This window comes from Ovis aries, chromosome 3 (assembly GCF_016772045.2).
Source record: "Ovis aries strain OAR_USU_Benz2616 breed Rambouillet chromosome 3, ARS-UI_Ramb_v3.0, whole genome shotgun sequence".
In the NCBI taxonomy this organism is placed as follows: domain Eukaryota; kingdom Metazoa; phylum Chordata; class Mammalia; order Artiodactyla; family Bovidae; genus Ovis; species Ovis aries.
This window is the reverse complement of record NC_056056.1, coordinates 218,379,264-218,394,354: the sequence shown is the minus strand read 5'-3', so window position 1 is coordinate 218,394,354 and position 15,091 is coordinate 218,379,264. Positions and strand designations below refer to the sequence as shown.

Here is a 15,091-nt window from a genome sequence, read left to right as displayed (position 1 = left end):
CGAAAGGGGAGAGGACAAAACTACAAAAAAACACTTAAGGAAGTAGATGCCGGGCAAGAGATGTCTTATCGAAGTGAAAATTTCACCTTTGTACTTTGCAATTTGCCTCTCCCATTCTAGTTCTGGAAAGATTGTGATTTTTTTTTTTAAATAACTTTCATACACCTGCCAGGACCTGACCCCCGTTAGGACGGAAACCTGGCTTTGAAATTTGAACTCGCGAGAACCAGCGGGGCTTGGTGCAAAGAGTATAAACGCTGACGGACGTCTAGAGAACCAATCACGGCGACCAAGAGGCAGGAGCAACGGAGGTTAAAGGTCGGACGGAAGTTCTGTAAGCTTCCGGTGGTTTGAGAGGGAGCTATGGCTAAGCATCACCCGGACTTGATCTTTTGCCGCAAGCAGGCTGGTGTTGGTGAGGCAGCCTTCTGCCCCCGGCTCTCTTGGTGGGAATGGTATTAGGACCTAAGAGGTCCGGGGTTCCCGTCACTTGCTTAGGGTCTTGCCCGGGAGGCGCCACGTTTCCCGCCTCTAGGTTGAAAGTGCAGGAGCGCGCGCGTTTGCGGTCTCTTGATGAAAAGAGGGCGGGGGCTCGCGTGCTGGGAGCCGGAGGCAGGCTGCCGGAATGGGGCTGGGAGAAATTCTTAGTTTGCGCAGGACCTGTGAGGGGCTTCAGGAGGCTCTGGATTTGGTTCGGATTGAAGTTTAAGAGGATAAGATGGATAGATCCCCTCAGGGCTCACTGCAGTCGCTGCTCCTGTCTCCACCGCAAGCTCGAAGATGTTTGTCCCCTCTTCGTCAAAACTTTAATCCTAATTGTGCTCTTTACCGTCTTTTATCTTGCAGCCATTGGAAGACTGTGTGAAAAGTGTGAGTGGAACACGCCTCCCCAATTAGCCCACCTGGCCCACTCAGTTTCTGTAGAGCAAGCAAACGAGCATTTTCAGCGGTGGCACTAGGAGGACTTGGAGTAGACGTGACCCAAAGAATGTCAACACAGTGCCAGGCTGCAACTAAAGGCCACCACCCTCACTCCAGCTTGCACGTTTTAGACACTAGGTTTTGAGAGAATCTTTAGCTTTGGACCAGAGGTAGCATGACCCCATCGACATATACAGCGTTCTGCCAACTAATTTATATAGACGTATCTACCAGGTGCTCCTCTAAGGTCTTTACCCAGTAGTTGATTAACTTTTCCTTTGTGTTGTAGCGATTGAGATGGACACGAGGTAAGTCAGGTTTTGTGATGCCAAAGTAGAGGGTCCTCAAGTCACTGTTAGGAGACTGGTGTAGTCCCCATAGCGGGAGGAGGGCAAAGGACTTGAGGTATTTGCACATGGGTGTAACTCCATTCTCTTCTTATAGGTGATGGCAAGTGTGTGATCTGTGACTCCTATGTGCGTCCTTGCACTCTGGTGCGCATATGCGACGAGTGTAACTATGGCTCTTACCAGGGACGCTGTGTGATCTGTGGAGGCCCTGGAGTTTCAGATGCCTATTATTGTAAGGAATGCACCATCCAGGAGAAAGATGTGAGTATATATAGGAAGCTTTTCATCTGATTTTCCCTTGTGTTTAGTATCACTTTGCCATCCACAGCAAACTGTATGGTCCGTGGATGAATATGTTCATTTAGTCATCTAGGTTATAATTTCTTCAGTGTCTGTGAGCCAAACTGGGTGTAGCCCAACAAAAGGCAGTTATTTTGTATCAAGGACAAAAGTGCAAGAGAAGCAAATTTTGGTCAACACTGGCAATTTCGAAAGCCCTCTATTCCTTTGATGTCTCTCTCATTTTTATTCACAAACAATATCTTTTTTTTTTTTTTTAAACTGTGCCACATAGCTTACAGGATCTTGAACCCTGGCCACAGCAGTGAAAACCCAGAATCATAACCATTAGGCCATCAGGAAACTCCCAATATTCTGCATTTTTAAGTCCTAGCATGGTGCAAGGTGTATAATAGCCATTCAGTAATTCTCTTTATTATCATTAAGGACTGTTCAGGTGGATGTATTGACTTCTGAATTTGGGACTATTCAAGTTGATTTCAGCTCTGAGTAGCTAGAGAATACTTTTGCTTTGATTTTTCAGAATTGCTTGGGATTCTGTTTGGACGTTTTTTTCCCCTTAACATTGTATGCTGGCAAATGCAATTGAGCCAGTTGCCAGGATACAATAGAGAGTTATAGATCTGTACCAAAAACAGGTTTCTTGGAGGAGAGGAGGACAACCCATGAATCACCTTCTGTTCTTATGACAGTAAAACAAAGTGTGATACAGTAACAATAGGCTAATATGAGGTATCTGGTTACCTAATCTAGGATAAGACATAAGGCAAAAAAGAAATAAGAAATTCTTTGGCCATGCTGGGCAGCTTTGGGGATCTTAGTTCCCCAACCAGGGGTGGAACCCAGGCCCCCTGCAGTGGAAATGCAGAATCCTAACCACTGAACTGCCAGCGAATTCCCAAAAGATAAATAATTCTTTATATTCCCTTTTACAAATAGTAGATAATTAAATATATATATATAGGGCTTCCCAGTTCGCTCAGATGGTAAAGAATCTGCCTGCAGTGTGAGAGACTCGGGTTCATCACAGGCTCAATCCCTGGGTCAGGAAGATCCCCCTTCTATATAGATCTTATCTCCCTTATTCTTCAATAGCTTTGTTAATTAGGGGGTATTATTATCCCCATTTTACAGCCCCTCTCCCAGCTAATAAGTGTCAAGTCCCAAGCTTTCTGACTAAACCTTGTGGTGTCCTTTCATAAGTCTGTGATGTGCCTGTGTTGAAGAGAGACGATTCAGCTACCTCAGAATCTTTGCAGTTAGATTTTGTCTACCTCTAATAAGTGGGACATATTAGAGCAGATAAACCTATTTTTCACACCAGTAAAGTCTTCTGTTATTTAGGGAAGCGAGAACGATCGTAGATAAAGTACCAGAAACATAATTTCAGTTGGTGATTTGAACGTTCTCTCTCTTTTGGGGGGCTGCTCTGGGTCTTGTGGTGTGCAGGGTTACTTGCTCCAAGGTATGGGATCTAGGTTCCCTGACCAAGGATCAAACCCATGTCCCCTGCATTTTTAAACACTGGGCTACCAGGGATGTCCCCGATTTGAACATTCTCTTATCCTAAACTCTGATTTTCGTTTGTCTTTGACTGTCAAATCATACCCTGCTCATGTCTTCCTTTTTCTCTAGCTCTTGGTATGCTGCTGCTGTTTAGTTCACTAAGTTGTGTCTAACTCTTCTGCGACCCCGTAGACTGTAGCCCCGCCACCAGGCTCCTCTGCCCATAGGATTTCCCAGGCAAGAATACTGGGGTGGTTGCCATTTCCTTCTCCAGAGGATCTCCCTGAGCCACCTGGGAAGCCCCAGCTCTTGGTATAGTCCCGGCATATAGTGTAAGTCTGGTCCACATTTTTGTGCTGCTCCTGTAAATCATCTGTAGGAGCTCCTGCTAGAGAGTGTCTGGTACACAGTAGGTGTTGGATGATTACAGTCTATACCATGGTGAGACAATATCAGTGAAAAACAGTACAAGCAAGTCTTAAACTAGCTAAAACTAACCAAAGAATCTATTAAGGACAACACTTTCTTGAATTTTCCATGACTGTAGCTGGAGTTCTTATCTGATACACTTACAGCCAGAGAGTACTTAATAAAGGTTAATTGCTGTCTGATTCGTCTGCATGTGGCAGGTGACCTGATCTCTCCGGATCCTTGTGCCTCATTCTAGATGTCACCACTTCCCTTACTTCACATTATACAGGAATGTTCTGAGGATATTTGAGATGGCATCTAGCTCGCGTTTACTCAGCAATAGTTTCCAAGGAACACAAAACAGTCCAGTGACATGATCCAGCCTCTCAGCCTTACAGATCATGATGTAGATTAAGTGCCCAAGACTTCCCTACACACAAATCTTCCTACAGCCAAAGCAACCCCTCTTACTGCTCTCTTCCAGCCACTTCCATAGTTTATAAGAGAATTAGCCCAGTAAGCTAAGTTAGGTGTTCCCTAGTTTTTTCAAAGCCTCGAGAATACTCGGGGGTCAGGGACAATATCTGTGGGCACTGCTGCCAAAGGACCAATTTGTGGTTTCTTATAATGTGGCATCTTACTGATCTCCCTGTACCCTTGACTCCTTTTACTTAACCATTTTCCGCAACTCTCCCAACCCGATAACAAGAAAAATAGCAACTAGTATTTTTGGAGCTCTTGCTGCATGCCAGGTACTGTGCTGGTCTTTCTTGTCTAAAAGTTGTGCATGATACAGATGAGGAAGTGAATGGCCTAAAGGCAGATTTGGCCCAAGGTCACATGATGAATAAATGGCAGATATGGGATTAGAACCCAGGTCTCTGTAACTCTTTCTCAGCCTTTTTTTTTTGGTGGTTGTTTTTCTTTCTTTTTGGGGGGGGTGGGGGTGGTGGTTGTTTTTCATTATCGCCCCTCCACTAAAGGAGAAAGGTTAAAATCCAAATTAAATTTTCTTGGGAATTCCCTGGTGGTCCAGTGGTTAAGACTTTGTGCTTCCACTGTAGGGGACACAGATTTGATCCCTGGTTGAGGAACTAAGATCTCAAATGCCAAAAAACTTTATTTACATTTTCTCCACAACAAGAGGAATTAAAGTTGGATAAGATTTTGTTGGGTAAGGGTGAGCTTCAGATCACACACCACTGTAATGTCAAAGATGTTTTCATCCTTATTGAAGATGCATCAACTAACTCAAAGCACTTACCCTAAACACTCATCATATTTCTCTTCTCGAGATGGTTAAGGATGCGCCTCTCTGTCTCATGCTACATCTACCATTCGCTTCTCCCCATTTAAGTAAACTGCAGAGCAGTTAGATATATAGAAAAGATATGTGATAATTTTCAAAGGTAATTCACAAGTTACCCTTCTCTGCAACTGCCTAAACCTTGTGAAAGTTTTGGGGTTTGCCTCCAGGAAGCTCTGTTACAAAAAACACCAGAGTAGGAGGTAGAAAGCCCAAATTCAGGTCTTGGCTTTGCTACTAAGATACTGTGTGTGGCTTTGAGGAAATCTCACCCTGACCCCCAGCCCACAAAGGGTAGTAGTAATCCCTTTTACCTCCTGGATACATTACTGAGAGCTTCAAGTTTCAAATAGAAAATGTGATGCCCTTGTTAAGATCTCAAACCAGTGTACAGTCTGGTTTTTACCTTGTAGGTATTCATTAAACAGTTGCTGGAAGAATCAGTGTTTCGTCTTCTAGTTTCTGTTAATCAAGCAGGCCTTGCCTGCTGTTGGTAATTCTTTGCTACTGATGATAAGAAACGGACGTGTGGACCCATTTTCTATAATCCTGTTTCTGATCTCAAAATTTGTAAATTGCCTTTTCCTGCATTTTGGTTCTGTACGCATTTCCCCATGGTATGTTATATTTTGGTACATAATCAGTGTTGGTTTTTTAAGTATTACTTTATAAAGTCCTGGATTTTCACCAGGTCCGGGGTAATTTTTGTAGCTTGCTTTCGTGCCATAGAAATGGACTTGACGTTCAGCCCTCCTCAGGAAGTAAATCCATAGGCATTGAATTCTCCTTGGTGGTTGGTAATGGAGCCCACCTTAGGCTTCTGGGGATGTTTTAGGGGCTTCCCTAAAGTGGTAAAGAACCTGCCTGCCTATGCAGGAGACATAAGAGACTCAGTTCAATCCATGGGTCAGAAAGATCCCCTGGAGGAGGGCCCAGCAACCCACTCCAGTATTCTTGCCTGGAGAATCCCATGGAGAGAGGAGCCTGGCAGGTTACAGTCCATGGGGTCACATAGAGTTGGACACAACTGAACTGACTTAGCATGCACACATGGGGATGTTTTCACAGACATATTTAGTATAATGGAAAGAAGCATTTGGCAGTCTAGTGTCTACTTTTTTGTGTGTGAAATTATAGAAATTAAGTGGCCATGCAACGTGTACACTCAATTCAAGCTGTAGCTGCCTAAAATAAAAGCTCCCTATGCTCAGAATGGGGAAATTTGTTACCCTCTGGGAGGACTGAGAAAGGCTGAAATTTGTATCAGGCATACAGTTGCTAAAAGAGCTACTGGCACCAGGCAGACATTTGCAGGTTGTTTTTAATATACTCCCTAGCTCAGCTCACGAATACTCTGTACCGTCCTTGAGGTTTTCTTAAACGTCGTTTTCATGGTCTCCATTCACAGGCACATTTACAAAAGCCAGCCAGTGCACACATCCTCACTTTTCACAGTATTGTTAGAATTTGGGAACAACCACTAGACCCACAGGATATGTAGAAAATAAAAACAGGAGTTTAGGCAAGAAAATAGGAAATTTATGTCAGTGAGAAAATGCCATAAAAACCAAAGAGCTAATCTAAAACATTGGTTTTCCGATGTTTTTTTCAACTTTTTAACACGTGGAGTTCTATCTTCAAAGAAGCCGTGGGTGTGTTAGGTTGGACCATTATGAAATTGCTGCTATTTGTTTTGGGCAATTTCTTATAATTTATTAAAGGCTGGCTATATGCCAGGTGTTGTTCTAAGTACATTTATTGATTCTTGACTCTGTAAGGTAGGTTCTACCATTGTAGTAATTTAATAATATGACTAAAAAGAGACATAAAGAGGGTAATAACTTCTCAGAATTCAGGTGGGCTGTCTCCCGAGCCTACAGTCGTAATATGAGTGAGAACATAGCTGTACAGATCAGGGGATGAGTCCTGCAGTCACCTGGCACCTCTCAGGACTCTAGGGCTCTATAAATACAGTTTGTAAACATTGACCTGAACCAGTCATCTTATTTTATAGTTGGATATGAATCCAGACAGAAGTGGCTTGCCCAGTCATGCAAGTCAGTGAGGCATAGTAAACCTGAACAGGCTGTCGTCATACTGCAGAATCTCATAGCATCCCTAAAGGGCTTTGAGCACTCTTGTGTCTAGTAGCAGGCTATCTTGGGTCAGGAGAGGCAGTTCTTCTGACATTTGTACCAAGATTCCCAGTACAGATTACGTGGCTTACTTGAGCTCACCTAGCACCTAGCACTGGTGGGGCTGGGCTCCCCACAGCCTGGCTCCCTCAGCACACTGAGCTCCACAGACGGTAGTTCTCAATGTAATACATGGTACTGGATTGATCAAAAAGTTCTTGAGGTTTTCCATTACTTTTGTTTGTGTTTTAGTTTATTTTTGGCTATGCTGGGTCTTTCTGCTGTGCACAGGCTTTCTCTTGCTGCAGCAAGTAGGGCCTGCTTTGCGTTGTGGTGCGTGGGCTTTTCCTTGCAGTGGCTTCTCTGTGTGGCTTCACACAGGCTCCAGGTGCCAGGCATCAATGGCTGTAATGCAGGGGCTTAGTTCTCACCCAGCATGGGGGTTCTTCTCGGATCAGAGATCAGACCAGTGTCCACTGCATTGCAAGGCGGGCTCTTAACCACTGGAAGAGCCACATAACCATGTGGCTTTTTACAGTGTTGGTATCAGTCCCCCAAAAAAGAAATCAGCTGAATTAGAAGTAAGTTGTCTGAGGACTGGAGTCATTCATTCATTCATTCCATAGCCCAATGTCAAGCAACTACCTTTGACATGGACATTTAATAAAATCATCAGATCTAGGAAGGCTTCTTCAGGTAGTAATTCCCCTAGTTTTCTTCCCATCATCCCAAATCAACTGATGGAGCCATCATCCCTGCAAAACACAGTTTCCCAGGGGCTTCACTGAAACCACTCAAGCTTACAAAATGGCCAGGGGAGCCTGACATTGCAAATCAGAGTATGGACTGTCAACAGCGATCTCTAGCACAGGAGCACTCTTCTCCCAAGACCGTGTGGCAAGTGAATTAATAAGGACACATCAAACTTAGTATTCTCCTATGATACTTAAAATATAAGGTACTATTTCCTAAAGTCTTCAGTTTTTTTCCCTTGGTATTCTCTCCTTTCTTGGGATGGTGAAAGAAAGCTGAAGAGCTTGATCTGTAGATGATTGTTACCATTTCCTAGCTCTCACTTGGAGAAAATCCTTTGAACACCTTAAAGAGTTTTGTTTACTTTGGGGGGCCACACATCATGTGGGATCTTAGTTCCCCAACCAGGGATCAAACCCATGCTCGATTCATTGGAAGCACAGCCTTAGCCATTGGGCTATCAGGGAAGTTCACCTTAAAGTGTTTAAGATTTTGCCTCCACTATATCATATTAGCAACAGAAGTGGGCTAAGAATCCAGCATTCTAAGTGCAGGCTACTGGATAGATGGCAAATTCTAGGTGCTTAATAAATACTTGATTGATCAAATAGGATAACTGAACTGGTAAGATGAATGGCTGAACCATTAATCCAAAAGTTATTTTTATTTTAGTGTGAAAGTCACTCAGTCACATCTGACTCTTTGCAGCCCCATGGACTATACAGTCTGTGGAATTCTCCAGGCCAGTATATTGGAGTGGGAGCCTTGCCCTTCTCCAGAGGATCTTCCCAACCCAGGTATCGAAGCCAGGCCTCCCGCGTTGCAGGCAGATTCTTTACCAGCTGAGCCACAAGGGAAGCCCAGATTTTTATCTTAGATTCCTTTCAATTCAAGCTCAGAGACTTTTAACAACTTTTCTGTTTTCCAGAGAGATGGTTGCCCAAAGATTGTCAATTTGGGAAGCTCTAAGACAGATCTCTTCTATGAACGCAAAAAATATGGCTTCAAGAAGAGGTGATTGGTGGGCTGCCTCTTCCCCCCATCAAACTGCTGCAGCTGCCAAAAGAAATGCCTACCACTGCCAGCAGAAAGGAAGCGGAGCGCAGAGCATCACCTGAATCTGCCTGTTAGCACAGGGCACCTTACCACTGTCTCCTCTCACCTGGACCTGGTAGGAATGGAAGAAAGATTCTTCGCAGAGCACTCTGGCAGACTATATCAGAAAAATTGCTAGATTAGTTCATGGTATTCCTTAAATTCTAGAAGCAAGGATGTGTTATCCACATCAAGAATTTCTTCATACCAAAAGCTTCTAAATATATGTCATTTATTTAGACATAGAAATAATATGTCATTTCCGTCTTCTATTTGAAGAGCCAGCTGTGAAGCTACCTGCAGTGAAAAGCGTGTTCTTAGAGAATCTCTGATGGCAGTTGTCCTAATATCTGCAGTGTTGGGGGGGCCAGCAGAACAATAAATGTGGGCATTTCATCCTGTAACCTTTACCAGGTGGTGCTGGTTCATGTTATTTTTGTTCTAAAAAATTGGAAACCCTTTTTCTTGCTGTTATATTAATAAAGTAGGTGTTTATTTTCTGGTTTTCAGCCCCTTCCCAATTTAATTTTAACTAGGAATTTTAGTCACCTAGAAATTTGTGATTCAAAATAGAGGTATTGGGATTAACTAAGCACCTTGTTCTCTTATTACTACTGTAATTCAAAACCACTCATGCCTTTTATGATAAGTAAATCGAAGTTATTTTTAGAAACATCGCTTTTTCCTTCCTGCCCAACTTGAATTTTGAACTGAAGAGGTGGCTTCCAGTAATGGTGAAGGGAGTGAGACAAAACGTATTCAAATCAATGAGTTAGGAAGACTGAACTTGATTGACTTTTTTCCGTAAAGTACATATATATACTCACATTAAGGATGTAAGGGAGGGACCACCCTGGTGGTCCAGTGCAGGGGGTGTGGGTTCAATTCCTGGTCAGGGAAATAAGATTCCACATGCTGTGGGTGTGGCCAAAAAAAAAGGATGTGAACGGATGTGTGATTTAACTTTAGATGTATCCTACCCTAACTTAACCATCTGTACTTTTTGTCTGCTAGAGGCAATAAGTTATCCGGAGAAGGCATATTCATAACTGGAGACTTCCAGTCAAGTAAGCCTTTAAGATAATGGATTTGAAAGAGCTTCTAAGTCCTGCAGGATCCAGGGACCTGGCCCAAGGTCACATTGCAACTTAGTGGCAGAGCTAAAGGAAGAGATGAGTCTTCTGACATCTGTTGGAGTTTTGTGTTGAATGTATACTTGCTTATTTGTGATGTATTGAATGTCCAAAACAGAATTAGGATAATCTCTGCCTTCAAGGAATTTAGTGACTGAGCTTAACAGAAACAGCTCAGTGCAACTCGGGCTGCACAAAGCAAGGGCCTAGCGAGAGGCACCTCAGGAAGGCTAGAGGAAGTTCATAGCCATAGGACTGTCGTGAGGACTCCTTTCAGTTCCTCAAACGGCTGCTTTCCCTCCTGCTTCTGTTCTTTTTACCTGTAAAACTCTGTTCTGCTTCTGCTCAGCTAACTCCTACTCATCCTTCAGACCTTAGCTAAGTATTTCCTTAAAGATGCCTCATTCAACCCCCAATCAAAGTCCCTCTTGTCATACTCGTACATATCACCATGAGCATTTTTTTTCTAGCATTTGGTGATACTATCATCTATAAGGCTGTGTTCCATGATGGCAGGCAACAAGTCTGTTGTGTCCAGCATGTAGCAGGTACTCAGTGTTGAATGAATAATCGAAGTCATAGAAACCAAGTAATAAACTGGGCTTTGAAGGCCACATTGGAACCTCCCAGCATAGGGGACGGGGTCTGCTGATAATCCACATTTTTGTGGGGGAAACAGTTTGGACAGGGTGATGTGTTTGGGGAGCTCTGAGCAGTTTTAAAGCATCAGGTGAGGGTTATGGTATATCAAAAGTTGTAGACACCAGATAATCCAGATTATAACTAGAATCTGTCACTGATTCTAACTAACTTTAGTTTTAACATGTAATATTAAGTCATAATGTTTTGTTTTACTAAACAATTTATGAAATTTGTTCATTGGGACTTTGCTGGCAATCCAGCTGTTAAAACTCCAATGCAGGGGACTCTGGTTTGATCCCTGGTCAGAGAAAAGATCCCACATGCCTTGAGGTTTGCCCCCCGCCAAAAAAAGACTTATTGACCACCTTGGTCCATGTAACATCGTGGATCTACAAGTATTTGAAAAGCTACTGCTTAGTTTTAGCAAAATACCACCTTACTGTGTTGTGTGAGCGTCAGTGTGCATGCCTCTAAAAGTTCTTGCAAGGGAGCTTAAAATTTAATGCCCAGTGAGATTTCCATACTGATCAGTGACAGGCAAGTTCAATCTCAGCCCAGTGAATTCTGCTGAACGCTGTTCCTGTGTCACCTAATTTCACAATCCCGTTCTCCATTTGTTTGAGGCCAAGAGAAGGATATGAGTAAGTTAAGAACTTCTCTGGTGGCTTAAGACACTGTGTTTCCAATGCAAAGGGCCTGGGTTCAATCCCTGGTCAGGAAACTAGGGCCCAAATGCCCATGAATATTGAAAATCCTTCCTAATGCAACTAAGCGCTGGAGCAGCCAAAAAAAAATTTTTTTTAAAGACCATCTTAAATAAACAGTGTTCAAATTCAAGTCCTTAATTATTGTCTACCTTGGACCGTAGAATAAATCTTTTTCAGTTTTAAAAATCAGAATAATGACAGTATTCTCTGTTGAGAAAATATTGCTTACAAACTGAATTTTAACCTCCAATTGTATATAGTTCTTTGGAAATAATTAGAATAATAATCTCAGCCAACTGTATGGCCACAAAAAAACAGAATGGTCTTAAAAATTACTGTTTTTCTCATTTGTTGAAATAGACACTACTTACACAAGTCTAGTTGAAATAACTAAATTCATTATAGTTCAGTAAGAAAGCCATTTCATTTCCCAGGTTTATGATTACTGTAAGTATTCAGTGTTTTGAGTGTCTTGCTTCTAGCTTCTCAAATATGCTTGGTACACATATGGTAATTTAATCTCCTTTAAACATCACACATTGCTCTTGCTAAAAAAAAAAGTGTAATGAGAAATGCATTGGCTTTATTATCCGCCCTGTATTTGAATTCTGATGTGATACTGATCTTTGTACTGGGGACATTTTTTTTCTTATCTATTACATAAGGACATTAATGCCTCCCACTTTGGTTTGTAAGGATTAAATTTGACCTGGTAAATGTCTGACCTTTACCGGGAAGGCTTTACTTTTTTCAATGGTAGTTCTTACAAAGGGCCTCTACTTCATAGATAAGCATTTAAGTCCTAGCATTGAGGGTCTTCCACATGGTTCCCCTTTTTCCCTACCCCTCAGGTTTTCTTCTGTTCATAGAGGGAATTCCTCACACATAGCGCATCTTTTTGGCTCTCCATTTCCTTTGTTTGAAATACCATTGCACTGTCACATTATCCAGCCAACTCTGTACCTTTTCTCAGCTCCCAACATGAATGCTGCCAGATGCACCATACCCTACAACAATCTCTCACTTGGACTGTTTTCACGCCTGGTACATATGTATAACAGAAACCAACATTTCCTGAAGTATTTACTGTGTGTACAGTATTTTCCAATCTATTCTGTTCTTAAAAAAAAAAAAACACCTAGAAAAAGTACTCACAAATACAGGAGTCTGGGTGAGTAATATAAGTGATTAAAAGGGAGGGATGGGAGACTTTATTGGAGGTCCAGTGGTTAATCTGCCTTCCAGTTCAGGGGACACAGGTTTGATCCCTGGTCAGAGAACTAAGAGCCCACATGCCTCGCGCCACAAGTACTGTGCCCTCACTTAGCCTGTGTGCCACAGCGAAAGATCCTGTATGCTCCAACTAAGAACCAACACAGCCAAATAAATTTTTTTTTTTTTTTAAGGGGAGAGATGGGACTTCCCTGGTGGTCCAATGGTTAAGACTCCACCCTTCCATTGCTGGGGGCACAGTTCAATCCCCGCTCGGGGATCATCCTGCATGCCTCATGGTGCAGGAAAAAAAAAAAAACATGGGAGGGATGTAAGAAGAGCAGCCCAAACATGATGGTTACTGGTATGTGGCACTGGGCCTCAGTGTATGGGGGACAATAGGGAGTTTAGGAAGCTTGGAACCAGAGAGCACAGGCCCTGTCTACAGGGAACAGTTGCTATTCAACTGAAACAATAGCCAGTTTGAATGCCGTGTTACCATATCTTGAATTTAGAACAAGTGACAAATTAAGACATTTTTGTACGACCTCTCAACTTTTAAGTGTTGTCTGTCAACTCACTTCAAAAATTGTAGGGGCTTCCCTGGTGGTCCAGTGGTTAAGAATCCACCTTGCAATGCATGGGAAACCGGTTCGATCCCTGGTCTGGGAAGATCGCACGTGCCATGGAACAGCTAAGCCCCTGTACCACAACCACTAAGCCACAACTGCTGAAGCCTAAGCACCTTAGAGCCCATGTCCTGCGACATGAGAAGCCACTGCAATGAGTTGGAGTGCCCCCACTCAGCACAAATTGAGAAAGCCGGAGCACAGCCACACAAAGCCCCAGCGCAGCCAAGAAAAATAAAGTTTTTTTTAATGTGTCAGTATATGCCAAGGCAATAGAGCCACCAGATGTGGACCTTGGCCTGCAATTAGTAGCTTCTAAATTAAGAAAACTAACTTCCCAGGGAATCAAACTCAACTAAAAGAGATTGTATGTCACTACATTTTGACCTGTAGTTCTTTAGAGCTTGAACCAAGGACATAAAGGTGAAAGATTCTTTGCTTTGGAACTTTCCTGCCTTAAAAAAAAATTCCAGTTTCCATCTTTTGCCAGTTATTTAGTTCCTTATCAACTATATCCCCAAATGGCCTGTCTGCCATCACCAAGGCTAAAGTGATACTTCCCTTTGGACACTCTAGTTTTAGTGTCTTAGCCAGAAACAGGTCTGTTCACTTACCTCCTTTACTAGAGGTAAATGAGGTCAATAAACAGCATATCATTTGCCCTCAGCATCCATCCAATCACTCTTCTCCAAAGTTAATTTCTGTTGTGGCTGTCTTTGTTCCTGCCCAGTTGGAGCAGTGGATCTGAAGAATCAAATTTTCTATTTTCTTAGATAACTTTAAGAAACTACAAAATTTCTCACCCGGACATGTGTGTGTGAGTGACTCACCCCTGAGAATTAATTGGGGCTAATTATGACCAGCCTGACTTGTCACAACAAAACATCTGGCATAACTTGCTTACTCTCAGACAGGGGAGCTGCCTCCACCCTCTGAGCACATGCTTACTCCTGAAGCTCACCATCTTGAAAACAAAGTGTATGTCTTACAACCTGTGATTATTCAAAATAGGAGGGGACTCTGGAATGCTTGAGTAGGAACTCAGCACACAATTAAGCCCTGACAAGAGGAAATCACACGTTGAGGAAAGCAAAAAACATCCACCTTACCACATGATAAATGGAGACTTCAGCAGTAAAAAATGATGATTACCTTTTTTCCTTTTTTTTTTTTTTTTTTCCTGTTTATATGCTAACCCTTTATCCAGCGCTCCCACTTGCCAGGGATGCTGAGTTTCTCAGTTTTGTTTCAGTGATATTGGTCCAGGCTGGTGTGTTTCCAGCATTGCAGGAGAGATTGGAATAAATGCTGGAACGCGCAGAAATTCAACACCTTCGTTCCAGGGATTCACTCCTTCAACATGCACTGAGTGGTAGGAAATGTGTACCCTTTATCTGCTTACATGGACTCCGTCCCTCCTTCTTGTGATACCCTAGGAGAATTCGTTTCAGCTCACTCTCCCCTTTCTCTGTCGTGTATGGTTTCCTATTGCAGAATACACACCGAACTGAGCACAGCACATGTAGGATACAATTTGGCCAGGACTGTGACCTTTAAGAAACAACTATTTGAGACAGGCTTTACATACAGTATAAGATTTAATCCCCACACGATCTCCATTTTAAGGATGAGAAAACGTTTTGATGTAAAGAGATTTACTGCCATTAAATCAAGATAAAACGGCTGGTGGCAGAACTGGGATTCAAACCCACTAATTTTCACAGCGACCTCCAATAAATGACTACAAATACCAGCATCCCTTGCAATGCCCCTATACGCAACCGCACTCTCCGCCCCCACCCCCGGCCCCAAGGGCTGGGCTCCTAGGCTCTTCGGCCCCACTTCCCTGTCCTAGAGGTTGGTTCGAATACCCAATCAGGGGCTGCCGCTCCCTGTTCCCCACCAATGGAAAGACTGTTGCTAACGTATCGGGTATATTTTTAGCTCTCCAGGGCTCCGGAACCCTGAGTCGGCCAACTCTCACTGCCCGG

At 43.0% G+C, this 15,091-nt stretch overlaps 1 protein-coding gene across 1 annotated transcript; it reads left to right on the top strand.

The window, feature by feature from the left end:
• The first annotated feature begins 328 nt into the window (after positions 1-328).
• PHF5A (PHD finger protein 5A) lies at positions 329-9,286 on the top strand. The gene is made up of 4 exons (XM_004007013.4): positions 329-415; positions 847-870; positions 1,366-1,532; positions 8,611-9,286. The coding sequence occupies exons 1-4, from the start codon at positions 364-366 to the stop codon at positions 8,698-8,700; spliced, it is 333 nt and encodes a 110-aa protein (XP_004007062.1). The 5' UTR covers positions 329-363; the 3' UTR covers positions 8,701-9,286.
• Positions 9,287-15,091: the final 5,805 nt, after the last annotated feature.